This window comes from Hyla sarda, chromosome 5 (assembly GCF_029499605.1).
Source record: "Hyla sarda isolate aHylSar1 chromosome 5, aHylSar1.hap1, whole genome shotgun sequence".
NCBI lineage: Eukaryota > Metazoa > Chordata > Amphibia > Anura > Hylidae > Hyla > Hyla sarda.
The window spans coordinates 267,875,889-267,893,951 of NC_079193.1; the positions used below are offsets into that span (position 1 = coordinate 267,875,889).

The 18,063-nt window shown below is 48.0% G+C and overlaps 1 protein-coding gene across 3 annotated transcripts in view; it reads left to right on the forward strand.

The window, feature by feature from the left end:
• The window catches only part of COLEC12 (collectin subfamily member 12), a 201,301-nt gene extending 194,424 nt beyond the window's left edge, over positions 1–6,877 (forward strand). For all 3 annotated transcript variants that reach the window (XM_056521675.1, XM_056521676.1, XM_056521674.1), the window contains exon 10: positions 5,953–6,877. In XM_056521675.1, coding sequence (XP_056377650.1) covers positions 5,953–5,975 — 23 coding nt within the window. In that variant the 3' untranslated portion in view covers positions 5,976–6,877. The remainder of the gene's footprint in view (positions 1–5,952) is intronic.
• Positions 6,878–18,063: the final 11,186 nt, after the last annotated feature.

An 18,063-nucleotide genomic window follows, 5' to 3' on the forward strand; every position in this document is an offset into this window, starting at 1 on the left:
GAGCGCTCGGCGTAACAGTACCCCCCCCCCCCCTTGGGTCTCCCCCTCTTCTTAGAGCCTGAGAACCTGAGGAGCAGACTTTTGTCTAGGATGTTGTCCTCAGGTTCCCAGGATCTCTCTTCAGGTCCACAGCCCTTCCAATCCACCAAAAAGAACCTTTTTCCTCTGACCGTCTTGGAGGCCAGTATCTCTTTCACTGAGAAGACGTCAGAAGAACCGGAGACAGGAGTGGGAGAAACTAATTTGGGAGAGAAACGGTTGATGATGAGTGGTTTAAGAAGAGAGACATGAAAGGCATTAGGAATACGGAGAGAAGGAGGAAGAAGAAGTTTGTAAGAGACAGGATTAATTTGGCACAAGACTTTGAAAGGACCAAGATAGCGTGGACCCAGTTTGTAACTGGGGACACGAAAGCGGACATATTTAGCGGAGAGCCATACCTTGTCTCCGGGAGCAAAAATGGGGGGAGCTCTTCTTTTCTTATCGGCAAACTTTTTCATGCGAGATGAAGCCTGTAAAAGAGAATCTTGGGTCTCTTTCCATATGGTGGAAAGATCACGAGTCACTTCATCTACAGCGGGCAAACCAGAGGGCAAGGGAGTAGGGAGGGGGGGAAGAGGGTGACGGCCGTACACCACGAAAAATGGGGATTTGGAGGAAGATTCAGAGACTCTAAAGTTATACGAGAATTCGGCCCATGGTAGAAGATCTGCCCAATCATCCTGGCGGGAGGAAACAAAATGTCGTAAATAATCACCCAAGACCTGGTTAATTCTTTCTACTTGTCCATTGGATTGAGGATGATATGCAGAAGAAAAGTTTAATTTAATCTTGAGTTGTTTACAGAGAGCCCTCCAGAATTTTGACACGAATTGGACGCCTCTATCCGAGACTATCTGTGTGGGCAACCCGTGAAGACGAAAAATGTGTACAAAAAATTGTTTAGCCAACTGAGGCGCTGAAGGAAGGCCAGGAAGAGGGATGAAATGTGCCATCTTGGAGAATCGATCAACGACCACCCAAACAACAGTGTTGCCACGGGATGGGGGTAGGTCTGTAATAAAATCCATACCAATCAGAGACCAAGGCTGTTCGGGGACAGGCAGAGGATGAAGAAAACCAGCGGGCTTCTGGCGAGGAGTCTTATCCCGGGCACAGACAGTGCAGGCTCGCACAAAGTCCACGACATCCGTCTCCAGAGTCGGCCACCAATAGAAGCGAGAGATGAGTTGCACAGATTTCTTGATGCCTGCATGACCTGCGAGATGGGAGGAGTGACCCCATTTGAGGATTCCGAGGCGTTGGCGTGGAGAGACGAAGGTCTTTCCTGGAGGAGTTTGCCTGATGGAGGCTGGAGAAGTGGAAATCAGGCAGTCAGGAGGAATGATGTGTTGCGGAGAGAGTTCAACTTCCGAGGCATCCGAGGAACGAGAGAGAGCATCGGCCCTAATGTTCTTATCGGCAGGCCGAAAGTGAATTTCAAAATTAAATCGGGCAAAGAACAGAGACCACCTGGCCTGGCGAGGATTCAGCCGTTGGGCAGACTGGAGATAGGAGAGGTTCTTGTGATCGGTGTAAATAATAACTGGAAATCTTGATCCCTCCAGCAGATGTCTCCATTCCTCAAGTGCTAATTTAATGGCTAGAAGCTCTCGATCCCCGATGGAGTAGTTCCTCTCCGCCGGAGAGAAGGTCCTAGAAAAAAAACCACAAGTAACAGCATGCCCGGAAGAATTTTTTTGTAGAAGGACCGCTCCAGCTCCTACAGAGGAGGCATCAACCTCCAATAGGAAGGGTTTAGATGGGTCAGGTCTGGAGAGCACGGGAGCCGAAGAAAAGGCAGACTTGAGCCGTTTAAAGGCGTCTTCCGCTTGAGGAGGCCAAGACTTGGGATTGGCATTTTTTTTGGTTAAAGCCACGATAGGGGCCACAACGGTAGAAAAATGTGGAATAAATTGCCTGTAATAATTGGCGAACCCCAAAAAACGTTGGATAGCACGGAGTCCGGAGGGGCGTGGCCAATCTAAGACGGCAGAGAGTTTGTCTGGATCCATTTGTAGTCCCTGGCCAGAGACCAAGTATCCTAGGAAAGGAAGAGATTGGCATTCAAACAGACATTTCTCTATCTTGGCATAAAGTTGATTGTCACGAAGTCTCTGAAGAACCATACGGACATGCTGGCGGTGTTCTTCTAGATTGGCAGAAAAAATCAGGATATCGTCCAGATATACAACAACACAGGAGTATAAGAGATCACGAAAAATTTCATTAACAAAGTCTTGGAAGACGGCAGGGGCGTTGCACAGGCCAAAGGGCATGATCAGATACTCAAAGTGTCCATCTCTAGTGTTAAATGCTGTTTTCCATTCATCCCCCTCTCTGATGCGGATGAGATTATAAGCACCTCTTAAGTCCAGTTTGGTAAAGATGTGGGCACCTTGGAGGCGATCAAAGAGTTCAGAGATGAGGGGTAGGGGGTAGCGGTTCTTTACCGTGATTTTATTAAGACCGCGGTAGTCAATGCAAGGACGTAGAGAGCCATCTTTTTTGGACACAAAGAAAAATCCGGCTCCGGCAGGAGAGGAGGATTTACGGATAAAGCCTTTTTTTAAATTTTCCTGGATGTACTCCGACATAGCAAGAGTCTCTGGGGCGGACAGAGGATAGATTCTGCCCCGGGGTGGAGTAGTGCCCGGGAGGAGGTCAATAGGACAATCATAAGGCCTGTGAGGAGGTAGAGTCTCAGCTTGTTTTTTGCAAAAAACATCCGCAAAGTCCATATAGGCCTTAGGGAGACCGGTTACAGGGGGAACCACAGAGTCACGGCAAGGGGTACTGGGAACCGGTTTTAGGCAGTCCTTGAAACAAGAGGGCCCCCAACTCTTGATCTCCCCAGTGGACCAATCCAGGGTTGGGGAATGGAGTTGAAGCCAGGGTAGTCCAAGGAGGATTTCGGAAGTGCAATTGGGGAGGACCAAAAATTCAATCTTCTCGTGATGAGGTCCGATGCACATTAGAAGGGGCTCCGTGCGGAAACGTATGGTACAGTCCAATCTTTCATTGTTTACACAATTGATGTAGAGGGGTCTGGCGAGACTGGTCACTGGGATGTTGAACCTGTTGACGAGAGAGGCCAAAATAAAATTTCCTGCAGATCCGGAATCCAAGAAGGCCATAGTAGCGAAGGAGAAGGCAGAGGCAGATATCCGCACAGGCACAGTAAGACGTGGAGAAGCAGAGTAGACATCAAGGACTGTCTCACCTTTGTGCGGAGTCAGCGTACGTCTTTCCAGGCGGGGAGGACGGATAGGACAATCCTTCAGGAAGTGTTCGGTACTGGCACAGTACAGGCAGAGATTCTCCATGCGGCGTCGTGTCCTCTCTTGAGGTGTCAGGCGAGACCGGTCGACCTGCATAGCCTCCACGGCGGGAGGCACAGGAACGGATTGCAGGGGACCAGAGGAGAGAGGAGCCGGGGAGAAAAAACGCCTTGTGCGAACAAAGTCCATATCCTGGCGGAGCTCCTGACGCCTTTCGGAAAAACGCATGTCAATGCGAGTGGCAAGATGGATGAGTTCATGTAGGTTAGCAGGGATTTCTCGTGCGGCCAGAACATCTTTAATGTTGCTGGATAGGCCTTTTTTAAAGGTCGCGCAGAGGGCCTCATTATTCCAGGATAATTCTGAAGCAAGAGTACGGAATTGTACGGCGTACTCGCCAACGGAAGAATTACCCTGGACCAGGTTCAACAGGGCAGTCTCAGCAGAAGAGGCTCGGGCAGGTTCCTCAAAGACACTTCGAATTTCCGAGAAGAAGGAGTGTATAGAGGCAGTGACGGGGTCATTGCGGTCCCAGAGCGGTGTGGCCCATGACAGAGCTTTTCCAGACAGAAGGCTGACTACGAAAGCCACCTTAGACCTTTCAGTAGGAAACTGGTCCGACATCATCTCCAAGTGCAGGGAACATTGGGAAAGAAAGCCACGGCAGAATTTAGAGTCCCCATCAAATTTATCCGGCAAGGATAGTCGTAGACCAGAAGCGGCCACTCGCTGCGGAGGAGGTGCAGGAGCTGGCGGAGGAGATGATTGCTGAAGCTGTGGTAGTAGCTGCTGTAGCATCACGGTCAGTTGAGACAGCTGTTGGCCTTGTTGCGCTATCTGTTGTGACTGCTGGGCGACCACCGTGGTGAGGTCGGCGACAACTGGCAGAGGAACTTCAGCGGAATCCATGGCCGGATCTACTGTCACGATGCCGGCTGGCAGGTAGTGGATCCTCTGTGCCAGAGAGGGATTGGCGTGGACCGTGCTAGTGGATCGGTTCTAAGTCACTACTGGTTTTCACCAGAGCCCGCCGCAAAGCGGGATGGTCTTGCTGCGGCGGTAGTGACCAGGTCGTATCCACTAGCAACGGCTCAACCTCTCTGACTGCTGAAGATAGGCGCGGTACAAGGGAGTAGACAGAAGCAAGGTCGGACGTAGCAGAAGGTCGGGGCAGGCAGCAAGGATCGTAGTCGGGGGCAACGGCAGGAGGTCTGGAACACAGGCTAGGAACACACAAGGAAACGCTTTCACTGGCACAATGGCAACAAGATCCGGCGAGGGAGTGAAGGGGAAGTGAGGTATAAATAGGAAGTGCACAGGTGAACACACTAATTGGAACCACTGCGCCAATCAGCGGCGCAGTGGCCCTTTAAACCGCAGAGACCCGGCGCGCGCGCGCCCTAGGGAGCGGGGCCGCGCGCGCCGGGACAGGACAGACGGAGAGCGAGTCAGGTACGGGAGCCGGGATGCGCATCGCGAGCGGGCGCTACCCGCATCGCGAATCGCATCCCGGCTGGAGACGGTATCGCAGCGCACCGGGTCAGTGGAGCTGCCCGGAGCGCTGCGGTAGCGAGAGAGAAGCGAGCGCTCCGGGGAGGAGCGGGGACCCGGAGCGCTCGGCGTAACAACATTGTGGGCAGCTTGGAGAACCTTGTCATGCGTTTCTGGGTAATGCATACGATGTACGACATCCCAGGGGACATCTGGATTTTTAGGACGACCTAACCCTCTGTGCATGTGATCCATGCACAGGAAACACCTATCGGTCTAAAGGCAGCAGTGCGGAGAATAAGTCCAGAACAGTGGTATTTAAGTCTGTAACTGACTCAGGTAGGCCGCGGATACAGACATTAGCTCTGCGGGACCGGTTCTCAAGGTCCTCTATCTTGAGCTCCAGCAGTACCAGTTTATCAGTGTGGTCAGTTATGAGGGTGCTATCAGCCTCGATAGCTTCAGCTAGGTCATCGGTCCTTATCTCTATCTCAGAGACTCTATTGCCCAAGTCGCCTACCTGCTTGGAGAAGTCTGCAGGCATTATAGGTAACGGGGAGTTGTCAGCAATGTCTTCCTCCTCAGGGACGGCAGGACTAGATGCCCGTGAAGGAGTCGGCGCCATGTTGAATTTTGTGCCGGTCCGGAAGATTTCGGGTATAGTCTGGGATAAGGAGCGCTGAGATCCCCCAGCTCGACTCTTCTCCATCTCCACCGGTTCAGCCCGAGTTTAGGGTAGGTGTTGCCGCTTTGGAGCTGATAAATCAGCAACGAGATAAGCTAAATCCCGGCAGGTGGTGCAGAGCTCACAGGGAACATGTCCTTCCAAGCAAGCCGCGCGCATGCGCCCGCCTGTCCTTTTTTTTTTTTCAAGGTCGTTTACCGTGTGATCAAACTGACATGTCAACTTGATTCTTCAGTTAAGCACAATTACAAAGATAACTATTTTATATAGTTTTTTTTATGATTTACTAGTTTAAAAAAAAATGAAAACTTTTTGTTTACATGAGTATTCTTAAATTGCCCTGCTCTTTGTCATGATAGTCCTGATAAAGGGGGTTCCAGACCACTCAACTCAATTAATTAAAATGTGTTGTATCATGGATAAATAATCCCTAATGTCAGCATTTTTGTGTTACAGGTAAGGCTTCAGATGTCTCCTAGACAAGGATGTTTTATGGACGTGGAATATTAAACTACTTTCCTTTTAAAGGAAAACATAAGGTTGAACTGGATTATATTGTGCCCACAATATCAATGAAGTTCTGAATCTGGACCAACAAAAAATTCAGCAACTTTTATTTTACAATTTATTTTTCCATGAACTTTGTTGCTGATGGAACATTGACTTTTAACTTAGAGTTAGTGAAGTAACTAAAAAATGTCAACATGGGAAATATTGATACAATTTCTTTCATTCTTATGAATCTAGAATATATGGAAATATTTTGGATATAGGTCTACCAGCTTTACTCAAACAGTGTTATATAACTAAACCAGTTATAAAAGAAGGATAATACAGGTTTATAGTTCTTATTCAATGGAATATTTTTGTAAAAGCTTTTGAAAACATTTGTATTTTTGTACAAGATACTAGCATTTTATTATTTTTGTATTTTAGAATTTATTTGCCAAAGAAAACAATATTGAAGTATATTCATTATGGTATAAACAGCCGATCAGTTATAAAGAAATGTTACCACACATAACTTGCCATTTTAATATTCAAGAGATTTATGTCTAGGACATTTTTACTATTGTTTGCCAAATTGTTTCATCTTCGGGAAACGAGTAATTGTGCCAAACTATTCAACAGAAATATGACCCATGTTTGCTATAGGTTATATTGTGAAAGTAGTATCCAGAATGGTTACCAGCACAGGAATGAATTCCAGATAGGATGTAAGCCTCTTACTCCTCCTGCCAAAATATTCATTTATTACCGACAATGGTCTCATAAAAGTCATTCTCATTATACCCTATAAGTTTCACATTGAATATGGACCATTATTGTACAGTCTGTCTTTTTTTAAATGATGGCAGTGAAAAATACAGTAAATATAAAAAATAAAAATAATGTTGTTTTTTGCTCTGTGTTGTTGATGTTTTTAATGTTTAATGATATTAATGTGTTTTTCACAATTTGTATTTCGATCTTTATTATGTTCATCTAAAAAATTTACTATTCTAATGGAATTTAACCCTTTCAAGACCAAGGCCTTTGGATGCCTGAATTTCCACAGCAAAATTTAGCAATGCCATATTCTAATGGTAAATATGTTTTTTTATTTGATGCTTTGGCCAAATATTTTTTTTATAAGACAGAAGTAGTTGAGATCTAAGTAATATATTTGTATTTCTAAAGTGGCACAGAGGGTGTATTTAATGTTTTTTTTTTTTTTAATGTATTTAATATATCTTGAGAATCTATATGAAAATTGCCTAGACCTTTAAACAGCTGCTACACAGTGGGCAAGATCATACAGCAGTTACACAGGACAGGTTTCACTCAGAACAGGCCTCACCATAGTTGATCAAAGAAGTTGAGTGCACGTGCGTATGAATTCTGCCAGCATTGCTGCAGAGGTTGAAGGGGTGGGGGAGTCAGCCTGACAGTTATCACACCACACCCTGCACACTGAATCAAATGATGCACAAGAAAGCCTGCACACAGTTTGCAAAAGACAAGCAGACTAAGCTCATGGATTACTGGAACCATCTCCTGCGGTCAGGGTCAAGATAAACTTTTTTGATTCAGATGGTGTCAAGCATGTGTGGCGATGACCAGGTGAAGAGTACAAAGAAGTGTATCTTGCCTACAGTCAAGCATGGCAGTGGGAGTGTCATGATCTGGGGCTGCATGAGTACTGCTGGTACTGGGGAGTTACTCTTCATTGAGGGAACCATGAATGCCAACATGTACTGTGACATACTAAAGCAGAGCATGATCCCCTCCCTGTAGAGACTGGGCAACAGGACAGAATTCCAACATGATACTGACCCCAAACACACCTCCAAGACCATCACTGCCTTGCTGAAGAAGCTGAGGGTAAAGGTGATGGACTGGCCAAGCATATCTAGATGTAAACCCAACGGAAGGTGGGAGAGAGCAAGGTGTCTAACATTCACTAGCTCTGTTATGCTGTCATGAAGGAGGGGTAGAGAAATTCAGTGGCAACTTGTAAAGTTATGGTGAACTCTATGCTCAAGAGGCTTAAAGAGGTACTCCGCACCTAGATTTTTTATCCCCTAGCCAAAGGTGTTGTCACATGAAAAGATATAATAAAATATTTACAAAAATGTGAGGGGTGTACTTACTTATCTGAGATACTGTATCTCCCCAAAAATTGCATTTCTACTGATGAGTCCCTGATTAACTTCAAAAGGAGGCTCCAATTCGGCCAGTACCTTTGCAGTAATAGGTCAAGGCATGGCGGGAAAATGTGCACACTCTATCACTTTATCAAAAACTGCAAAGGACGAGGGGTGCAGTTACCTATGGCAATCAATCAGATCACTTCTTTCATATTTAAAGATGCTGTACGCACAGAGACATGATGGCTTTAGTTTTAGGAGGTAGTAATCAAGGTCCTAATATTTGGTAACCTAGAAGGGGAAGGCTCATGCAGGTCTGGGACTGTACAGTACAGTCCTTCTGAAAATGAAAACAGAATAGGACTACACCAACATGTTCTTTTTTTATTTTTTATAATCCTTTATTTTTTTACATTTATAACAAACATCACAAAACACTTTATCCTAAACCCAGGCCCTCCAAAATGTTCCGAACGCTTAGAGCCGGCGCCAGGAGCTCGGAAGTTTATTGGAGGGGGCGTGATGGCTGTCACGGGGGGTGTGATGTCATGAGGGGCGGGGCTATGATGTCACAAGCGCCTGGCACTGGCTCTAAGCGTTTGGAAAATTTTGTTCCAAACGCTGAGCAGCGGAGTACCCCTTTAAAGTTATTTGTGCCGCAATAAAATAACAAAAAAATTAGGCAACCCTAACCCCCCATTTCCATTGGGGGATTCATATAACAACTCAACCTCCCGTGTTTTCTCCCCCAAATGAGTTCCTTTAATTTCCTATATAAATCCTTAAAAAATGTCTCCCCGATCCAAATAGGGGATACTCTTAAGTAATGTAGAACCATGGGTAAAATAACTGATTTTATCAAGACCAGCCTGTCTGCCATATCCAAGCCCAGACCGCTCCATATTTTACATTTATTACTAATCTTTTCCAATAAGGGAGTTAGGTTTGATTATATTCCTCTACCTTTCGTGATATACTGATTCCGAGATATTCAAAATTCTCAGATGTTTTTAGAATTTTAACATTCCCAATTGGACTTACTATTTCACGATCTAGTGGTAACAAACATGATTTGTCCCAATTAATTGTGAATCCTGAATATTTACCATATTCTTCCAAAAAGGAACCTTTTCTATTGGATCCTCCACAAACAAGACAATATCGTCTGCATATAGGAGAATTCTTTCCCTCTTACCATTGACCCCAAATTCATCAAATTTGTCCGAGTCTTTCAGAATTTTTGCAAGGGGCTCTACGAACAAAGCAAAAAGCATTGGGGATAATGGGCACCCCTTTCTTGTCCCTCTTTCCAGGGATAAGTGCACTGTTAGTTCTCCATTAACCTCTGTACTTGCTCTAGGTGCATTATACATTGTTTTAAGGAAATCTCCCAAATTAAATTGTTTCAACACCCTAAACAGGAAGCCCCACTCCACTCTGTCAAACGCTTTGTTACCATCCAGTGACAAAATGGAGTGGGGCCCCCTCTCTCCCACTTGAATATTAAAGGGGTACACCGGTGGAAAACATTTTTTTTAAATCAATTGGTGCCAGAAAGTAAACAGATCTGTAAATGACTTCTATTAAAAAATCTTTACCCTTCCAGTACTTTTTAGCAGCTGTATACTACAGAGAAAATTATTTTATTTTTGAATTTCTTTTTTGTCTTGTCCACAGTGCTCTCTGCTGACATCTGATGTCCGTATCAGGAACTGTCCAGAGCAGGAGAAAATCCCCATAGCAAACCTATGCTGCTCTGGACAGTTGCTGACATGGACAGAGGTGTCAGCATAGAGCACTGTAGACAAGAAAAAAAAGAAATTCAAAAAGAAAAGAATTTCCTCTGTAGCATACAGCTGCTAAAAAGTACTGGAAGGGTACCCCCCATGTCGGCGATCGCAGCAAATCGCCGGTCAATTCAGAGCGTCGATTTACCACTATTGCGGGTCAATTGGGTCTCTGTGACCCAGGAAAAAGGGTGAATGGGGCTGTCCGAGACAGCCCCATTCACCCTTACCCAGCAGGAGTGAGGTGGCATGGGTGCCGCCTCACGATTATGTGATTGATCGGTCGGAACGACCGACCAATTACGACCCTGCTGGGCGGTGATCGGGACAGCAATCGGAGCAGAGATCGGCGCCAGCGGGGGTCTCTTACCTGTCCCTGGTCAGGCGGGGGTCCCCTCGTGTGCGGTGGCGGCGACAGGTGCAGCAGGATCGGTCCCGGCAACAGGATACAGCGTTGGTGGTCCCGGCGGCAGGATACAGCGGTGGTGGTCCCGGCGGCAGGATACAACAAGAGGTGAGGCCTGTTCACCTCCTACTGTTGCTTAGCAACAACTTGCAGAAGGGACAGCCAAAGGGCATGCTGGGAGTTGTAGTTTTGCAACAGCTGGAGTTCCAACTACAACTCCCAGCATGCCTTTTGGTAGTCTGTGCATGCTGGGGGTTGTAGTTATGCAACAGCTGGAGGCACATTTTTCTATGAAAAAGTGTGCATTCAGATGTTGCATAACTACAACTCCCAGCATGCACAGACTACCAAAGGGCATGCTGGGAGTTGTAGCAGTGCGCCTCCAGCTGTTGCAAAACTACAACTCTCAGCATGCCCTTTGACTGTCAATGCATGCTGTTTGTTGCAGTTTTGCAACAGCTGGAGACACATTGGTTGTGAAACCGAGTTTGTTATCTAACTCAGTGTTTTTCAACCAGTGTGCCTCCAGATGTTGCAAAAATACAACTCCCAGCATGCACTGAGAGACTGTACATGCTGGGAGTTGTAGTTTTGCAACAGCTGGAGGCACACTGTTTGCGAAACACTGAGTTAAGTAACAAACACTCAGTGTTTCACAACCAATGTGCCTCCAGCTGTTGCATAACTACAACTCCCAGCATGTATGGTCTGTCAGTGCATGCTGGGAGTTGTAGTTTTGCAACAGCTGGAGGCTGCAAATTTTCCGCCGCAGCTCAAACTCCCAGCTCAAACTCACTGTAAACCCAACCGTGGTAATGTATCCTAAAAACACTACACTACACCTACACAAACGTCTTGTATGGCACTGTTTCCAAAACGGAGCCTCCAGCTGTTGAAAAAAGGAGATTTTTTAACACTTACCGTAAAATCTCTTTCTCAAAGGATCCATTGGGGGACACAGACCGTGGGTGTATGCTGCTGTCTCTAGGAGATATGACACTATGGCAACAAAGAAGTCGGCTCCTCCCAGCAGGATATACCCGCCTCCAGGCCCTGAGGTAATCAGTTTTAGTACCAGAGCAATAGGAGAGGACCGACAGGTCAAGGAAAAAAACATGAACTGTCCGAGAAGAAGATGAAAATATATAACTGGACACACCCTCGGACAGAGAACCAAAGAGAAACCCAAAAGGGCGGGAGCTGTGTCCCCCAATGGATCCTTGGAGAAAGAGATTTTACGGTAAGTGTTAAAAAATCTCCTTTTCTCTATCGGCTCCATTGGGGGACACAGACCGTGGGACGTACCAAAGCTGTCCCTTGGGTGGGCAGATAATAAGTCAGGCAGACGGCTGTTCCACTGCTGCCTGCAGCAGTGGCCCAGACTAGCATCAGCCGATGCGAAGGTATGAACCTCGAGAAAGTGTGCAAAGACGACCAAGTAGCCGCCTTGCAAATCTGCGAGGCCGAGGCTTTGTTCTGGAGAGCCCAGGATGCCCCAACAGAAACGGGTAGAATGAGCCACAACCCTGAAGGGAAGAATCTTCCCCCTACAGCGATAGGCTTCCAAAATGGCAGATCAGATCCACCAAGAAGTGGTAGCCTTGGAAGCAGGTTGTCCCTTACGACGACCTTCCGTAAGGAAAAAAAAAGGAATCGCACTGACGAAATGAAGAAGAGATAGAGAGGTAATACCTAACAGCCCAAACCACATCCAGTTTGTGGAGTAAATGTTGCCTAGAATGAGAAGGAGTGGGATAAAAGGACGAAAGAACAATGTCCTTATTGAGATGAAAGGCCGAAACAACCTTAGGCAAAAAGGAAGGATCTAGCCAGAAGACAACCTTGTCCTGGTGAAGCACCAGAAACGGAGGACGGCAGGAGAGAGCTGCCAATTCAGACACTCTCCGAATGGAGGAGATAACAACAAGAAAATGCCACTTTCCAAGAAAGGAGGCGCAGAGACACCTCCCCAAGGGGTTCAAAAGGTTCACCTTGGAGTACCCCCAGAACCAGATTCAAGTCCCAAGGGGGAGAAGGTGACCGATAAGGAGGGGCAGCATGCGCCACTCCTTGAAGGAAGGTCCGGACATGAGAATTAGAAGCCAGAGGACACTGGAAAGGAAAGAAAAGGGCCGAAACCTGACCCTTAAGGGAACTGAGAGACAACCCCAGTTCCAATCCCGGCTGCAAGAAGGAGAGAAGACGGGAAACCGAAAAGGTAACAGGACACAAGACCTGAGCTTCACACCAACTAAAATAAGACCGCCAGGTACGGAGGTAAATTTTTGCCAAGGAAGACTTATGAGCCTTAAGCATGGTGCGAATGACTTGGGAAGAGAAACCACGACTCTCAAAACCGCGGTCTCGACCGCCACGCCGTCAAAGCAGAGACAGTAATAGGGATGGCACAGGAGACCTGAGATAGGAGGTCTGGACGATAGGGAAGGCGCAACGTTAAGTCGTTCAGGAGCCTGACCATGATGACGTACCACGCCCGCCGGGCCCAGGCTGGGCCACTAGAATGGCGGAAACGTCCCACTGAGAGTTTCCTCTAGACCCCGAATAGAAGAAAGGGAGGAAACAAATAAGGTAGGGCAAAGCCCAACCAAATAGACAAGGTAGGGCAAGGCTCGACCAAGAGAGAGGAACGCTTCGGTTGTGGCGGGACAAGCAGAGGTCCACGACTGGAGCGCCCCAGGGGTTGCAGATCACAGCAAACATCCCTGGATGCAGGGACCAGTGCCTTGGACGACTGAGGACCGGCCGAGAACATCACATCCCAGGGACGGCCAGACTGAAGATAACTGAGATGGTCAGAACCTGAGTTCCGCCCAGGAGGGAAATTCCCAAGAAGCAAGCGAAGAAAGAATTGCCCTAGGCACCAAAATGTTGAAGGGGAAAAAGTTTCTCGGGGGGCCAAGACCCCAGACTGGGCGGTTCCTGAAAACACCACCCCAGTCTGACAGACTGGTAGGGATGGACAGGAAGAAACACCCCTGAAAAAAAAATGAGGGCCGAAAACGAAGCCACCATAGTAGGGACCAACAAGACTGACGAGAGAGGACGATCTTGCGGCCGAGAGACAATGGAGACCTGTCACACCGGAAGGAAATCACTCGTTGAAGAGGTCGGTGATGAAACTCGACAAATGGCATGGCCTCCACGGCCGCCGCCAATCGACCCAGGACATCCATGCAAAAGCGAATGGAAACTGGAGCAGGGAGCCGAAGGCATCAGACTCTTGAAAAGAGTCGGCGGAGTCGAAAGCGGGAAGAGGCCGCGTCGAACTGGAGCCCCAGGAGAATGGTTGGGCTTGTCCCAAATGACCATCCAACCGAAGTGATACAAGGTCTGGAGGTTGAGACTAAGACTCTCCAGGATCTGGGTCCTGGCTGGAGCTCAGATCAGGAGGTAGTCCAAATAAGGAGTCACGGAAACAACTGTTTTCCGTAAAAAAGGCTATAACAGGTGCCAGGACTTTGGGAAAGGTCCGCAGAGAAGTGGCCAGACCGAAATGGATAGCCACAATAGAAAATGACCGTCCGGAACTGCAGAGCGGAGGAACCGCTGATGACCGGGAAACAATGAGAAGTGGAGGCAGGCATCCTTGATTTCCACCAAGGAACGAAAACTCCCCTAGAACCATGGACGCCAGCACCGAACGGAGAGACTCCATTCGGGATGGGAACGAAATATGCTGGCTGAGGTACTAAAGAACCAAGACTGGGCGAACAGAAACGCCTTTCTTGGAGACCACAGGGAGGTTGGAATGAACCTCGAAAACGTTCCCCTGAAGTTACATGTCCAGGCATCCCGGAGGGTAAGAGGCGACCAACCACCCGAGAGATGTCGGCGGGTGGGGGGCGACCCTTCAGGCCGAGGAAGGCCTACAGGTGCCTGATGGGGCCGCCAAACGGCCGGAACAGATAGCCGACCTCCGGGAGGAATGGGATTGGAAAGAGGAGCCCTCTTCCCATGAAGGCGCCTGGCTTGACTATTTGTTGGTACCCTTTGTTGGTACCAAAGGTCCGCAGAACCGGAAGGAGAACTTACGACGGAAAGCGGTTCTGTGAGTCTTACCAGAGGTAATAAAGAACCTTTTTTTTTTTTTTTTTCGCCTATCGCCTCAGTTCCACCAGGTTGCTTGTGGTAAAGGCAGCACAGTGGCTGCACATGGAAGCAGAACACAGAAAAAATCTCCAGCTGCAGAGCATCGGAGTGCTAGATTAAATAAATCCTCCGGAGGGATCTTGAAGACTACCCTGGCGGAGTTGGAAGACCATACTAAAAGGGCCTTTGACACCCAGGCAGAAGCAAAAGCAGGAAAAACCTGGGCAGAGACTGCCCAAATATCCACCTTCATGTCCGCTGGATTCTTGAAGGCAGCCACATCAGCCAATGGCCGGGTAGGTGCCTTAGAGAGGTGGGAGACCGGCGGATCCACAGTTGGAGAGGAGGTCCACCGAGCAATGAGGACCTTGGCGAAGGAATACCGCGCTTGAACCTTCTTCGTTTCCTGAAACTTCTTGTCAAGGTGACTTCAGGCGGATACCCGCAGGGCGTAAAATTCAGCGTGAGAGCTGAAAGTCTTGAGTGCGGGTCGGGCACAGAGAAGGAGACTTTTGGAGCCACGTCCGAAGTTCCTGGGTCCTTTAGATGGAAGGGGTCTCTTATGGCCGCAACCACTGAGTACACCACATCAGGCACATCCGTGCGGTCCTCTGAGTCGGAGGCCGAATCACAAACCTCATCCACAAGTTCTCCAGGTGAATGGGAATGAGGTGAGGCAGCCCTGGAAGAGGTCGGGCACGATGAAAGGAAACTTCTGGACCACGTCCGAAGTTCCTGGGTCCTTTAGCTGGAAGGTGTTTCTTATGGCCGCAACCAATGAGTACACCACATTAGGCACATCCGTGCGGTCCTCTGAGTCGAAGGCCGAATCAGAAACTTCTTCCACAAGTTCCCCAGTTGAATGAGAACGTGTGAGGCGGACCTGGAAGAGAGAGAGAGACTGAACTGGTATGCAGGTCTGGAGAGCCAGAGCGGCGACTCTGGGAGCATTCTCTAGAGGAGCGACGCTTGCTACAGGTCAGAGTAACGGGGCGATGCCTGCGAGGGGAGCGCCGTGCCTGCCAGAAGACTCAGGGGATGAGTCAGATGACACACCCCTATGATGCTGCGAGAGCATATAGGGGAGAGCAGGACCCTCCGGAGGGCCAGTGTAGGGAGGGCCTCTTCAAGGCAGTCACCACATAACGGGAGACCTGAGCCAAGTCGGATATAGACTGGGAGAGGGAGGGAACCCAGGCTGGAGGGGCGGACGATCCCACCGGGTCGGAAGAACAACCGGGGTAGAGTAGCAGGGGGTCTGGGGGAGCAGTGGAGCAGGCAGAACAAGTGGTTCAGCAGAACCAGACAGTTTAGAGTTACACTATTGACAAAGTAAAGGAGTGGCTAACACTCCAGTTAACTGTTTAGAGGGAGGCCGTTCTGGGCCTCTCTCACCCAAGACTGTGTTCCATTTCACTGTGTTGCTGATACAGTCTGCTTATCTTACTGTTTCACATGCCTTGAGATCCCCATAGACCACAATGGGCCTATTTAAAAAATTAAACCACAACACTGTAACACTTTGTCCCACCCCGGGACTCGAACCCGTGGTGGTCTGCAGGCTGTCAAAGAGGAGAAATGCCGGCCAATAGCAAGTGAGGGGCGTTAGGAGCAGGAAGCACCGCTGATTGGCCCCTGCCACCAATCGCGCGCACAGCGCTGATTGGTGTACTGTTCGCGCCCAGAGAAGCTTCGGCGGTCCTGGGTGCGCGGAGCTAAAGCGCACCGAAGCATAACAAGAAGTCTGTAATGGCGCCCGCTCCTTGCCCCGAGCGCACATGCGAATGCATGTGCGCTCACGGGGAACTGGGCGGACTAGATGCCGCCGGCAGCAGCCGCTGCCGAAAGTGAAAGTAAACCGGCGCTCAGAGCGCCCGCATAGAGAACGCCGCGGCTGTCAGCCGCTTTAAAGTAAAAACACACACACAGACATTCCACACACACACACACACACAGCATATATGAATAAAGTGTAGAGATTTGTGCCCCATCCAAACTGCCACTGCTCCCCCCAGTTATAAAGGACCCCCTGTCCAGGCCAGCCCCATTAGACCATAAGAAAAGTGGGCCAAAAACTGAGGGTCTCCAGCTGTTGCAAATCTGCACCTAAGGAGAAAGGGAAATATACTCACCTCAGTCAGAAGAACTTGCCTCATGAAGTCTTCCTATGAAGTCTTCATCCAGCTTTTATCACCTGCATCATGCCGGGCTACCATGTGCGAGCGAGGCGAGCAAGGAGATAGGGTGACCCGGACCCATGAGGTACAACCCCAGGCGCTGACCGTTGACGAGAGGGGGTGAACAGCGCATATACGCAATGTCTGTGCCCCTTTACTCGCAATGAGGAAACAGTGAGCCACAGTTCCTGAGTCCCCACCTGAAAACATGAAAGAAAATGGAATAAAAACTAACACATTCCCTAACTAGGAAAATAATAAAACATAAGACCTGGTCTGGAGAAATCCAGACCATGTCCACCTCCTTCAGACACTAAGCTTAAACTGATTATCTCAGGGCCTGGAGGCGGGTATATCCTGCTGGGAGGAGCCGACTTCTTTGTTGCCATAGTGTCATACCTCCTAGAGACAGCAGCATACACCCACGGTCTGTGTCCCCCAGTGGAGCCGATAGAGAAACAACAACTCCCAGTATTGCCGGACAGCCACTGATTGTCCAGGCATGCTGTGAGTTTTGCAACAGCTGGAGACGCCCCGTTTGGGAGACACTGCCGTGGGGTATTTTTGTGGCGGATGCAAATCCCCAATTTAGGCCTCAAAGGCGCATGGCGCTCTCTCGCTTCGGAGCCCTGTCGTATTTCAAGGAAACAGTTTAGGGCCACATTTGGGGTATCTCCGTACTCGGGAGAAATTGTGTTACAAATTTTGAGGGGCTTTTTCTCCTTTTACCCCTTATGAAAAGGTAAAGTTGGGGTCTACACCAGCATGTTAGTGTAAAAAAAATTTTTTTACACTAATATGCTGGTGTTTCTCCATACTTTTAATTTTCACAAGTTGTAAAACTAAAAAGAAGACCCCCAAAATTTGTAACGCAATTTCTCCTGAATACAGAAATACCCCATATGTGGGTGTAAAATGTTCTGCGGACGCACAAGGTTCAGGAGTGAGAGCGCACTATGTACATTTGAGGTCTAAATTGGTGATTTGCATATGGGTGGCTGATTTTACAACGATTCTGACATAAACGCAAAACAATAAATACCCAGATGTGACCACATTTTGGAAACTGAGCCTTAACACCCCACAGGTGTTTGACAAATTTTCGTTAAAGTTGTATGTGAAAATGAAAAAAAAAATGTTTTCACTAAAATGCTGGTGTTACCCGACCTTTTTCATTTTCACAAGGGAGAATAGGAAAAAAGACTAGACTTGTGCACTAGAAAAATTTTCGTTTCGTTTGGTTTTTTCGTTTTGGAAAAATTTTTCGGTTCAGCAATATTTTCGGTTTTGATTTTTCAGATACATTCGGTATTCGGGTGTTCAGGTTGATAAATTTTTTTGGATACATTGGGTATTCGGGTACATTCGGTAAATCTTTTTATTCTTTTTTTGAACTTTAGCGATCCTAAAAAAATATGGAGATACCTTTTTTATTAAAATTTCGTAGGGTACCATAA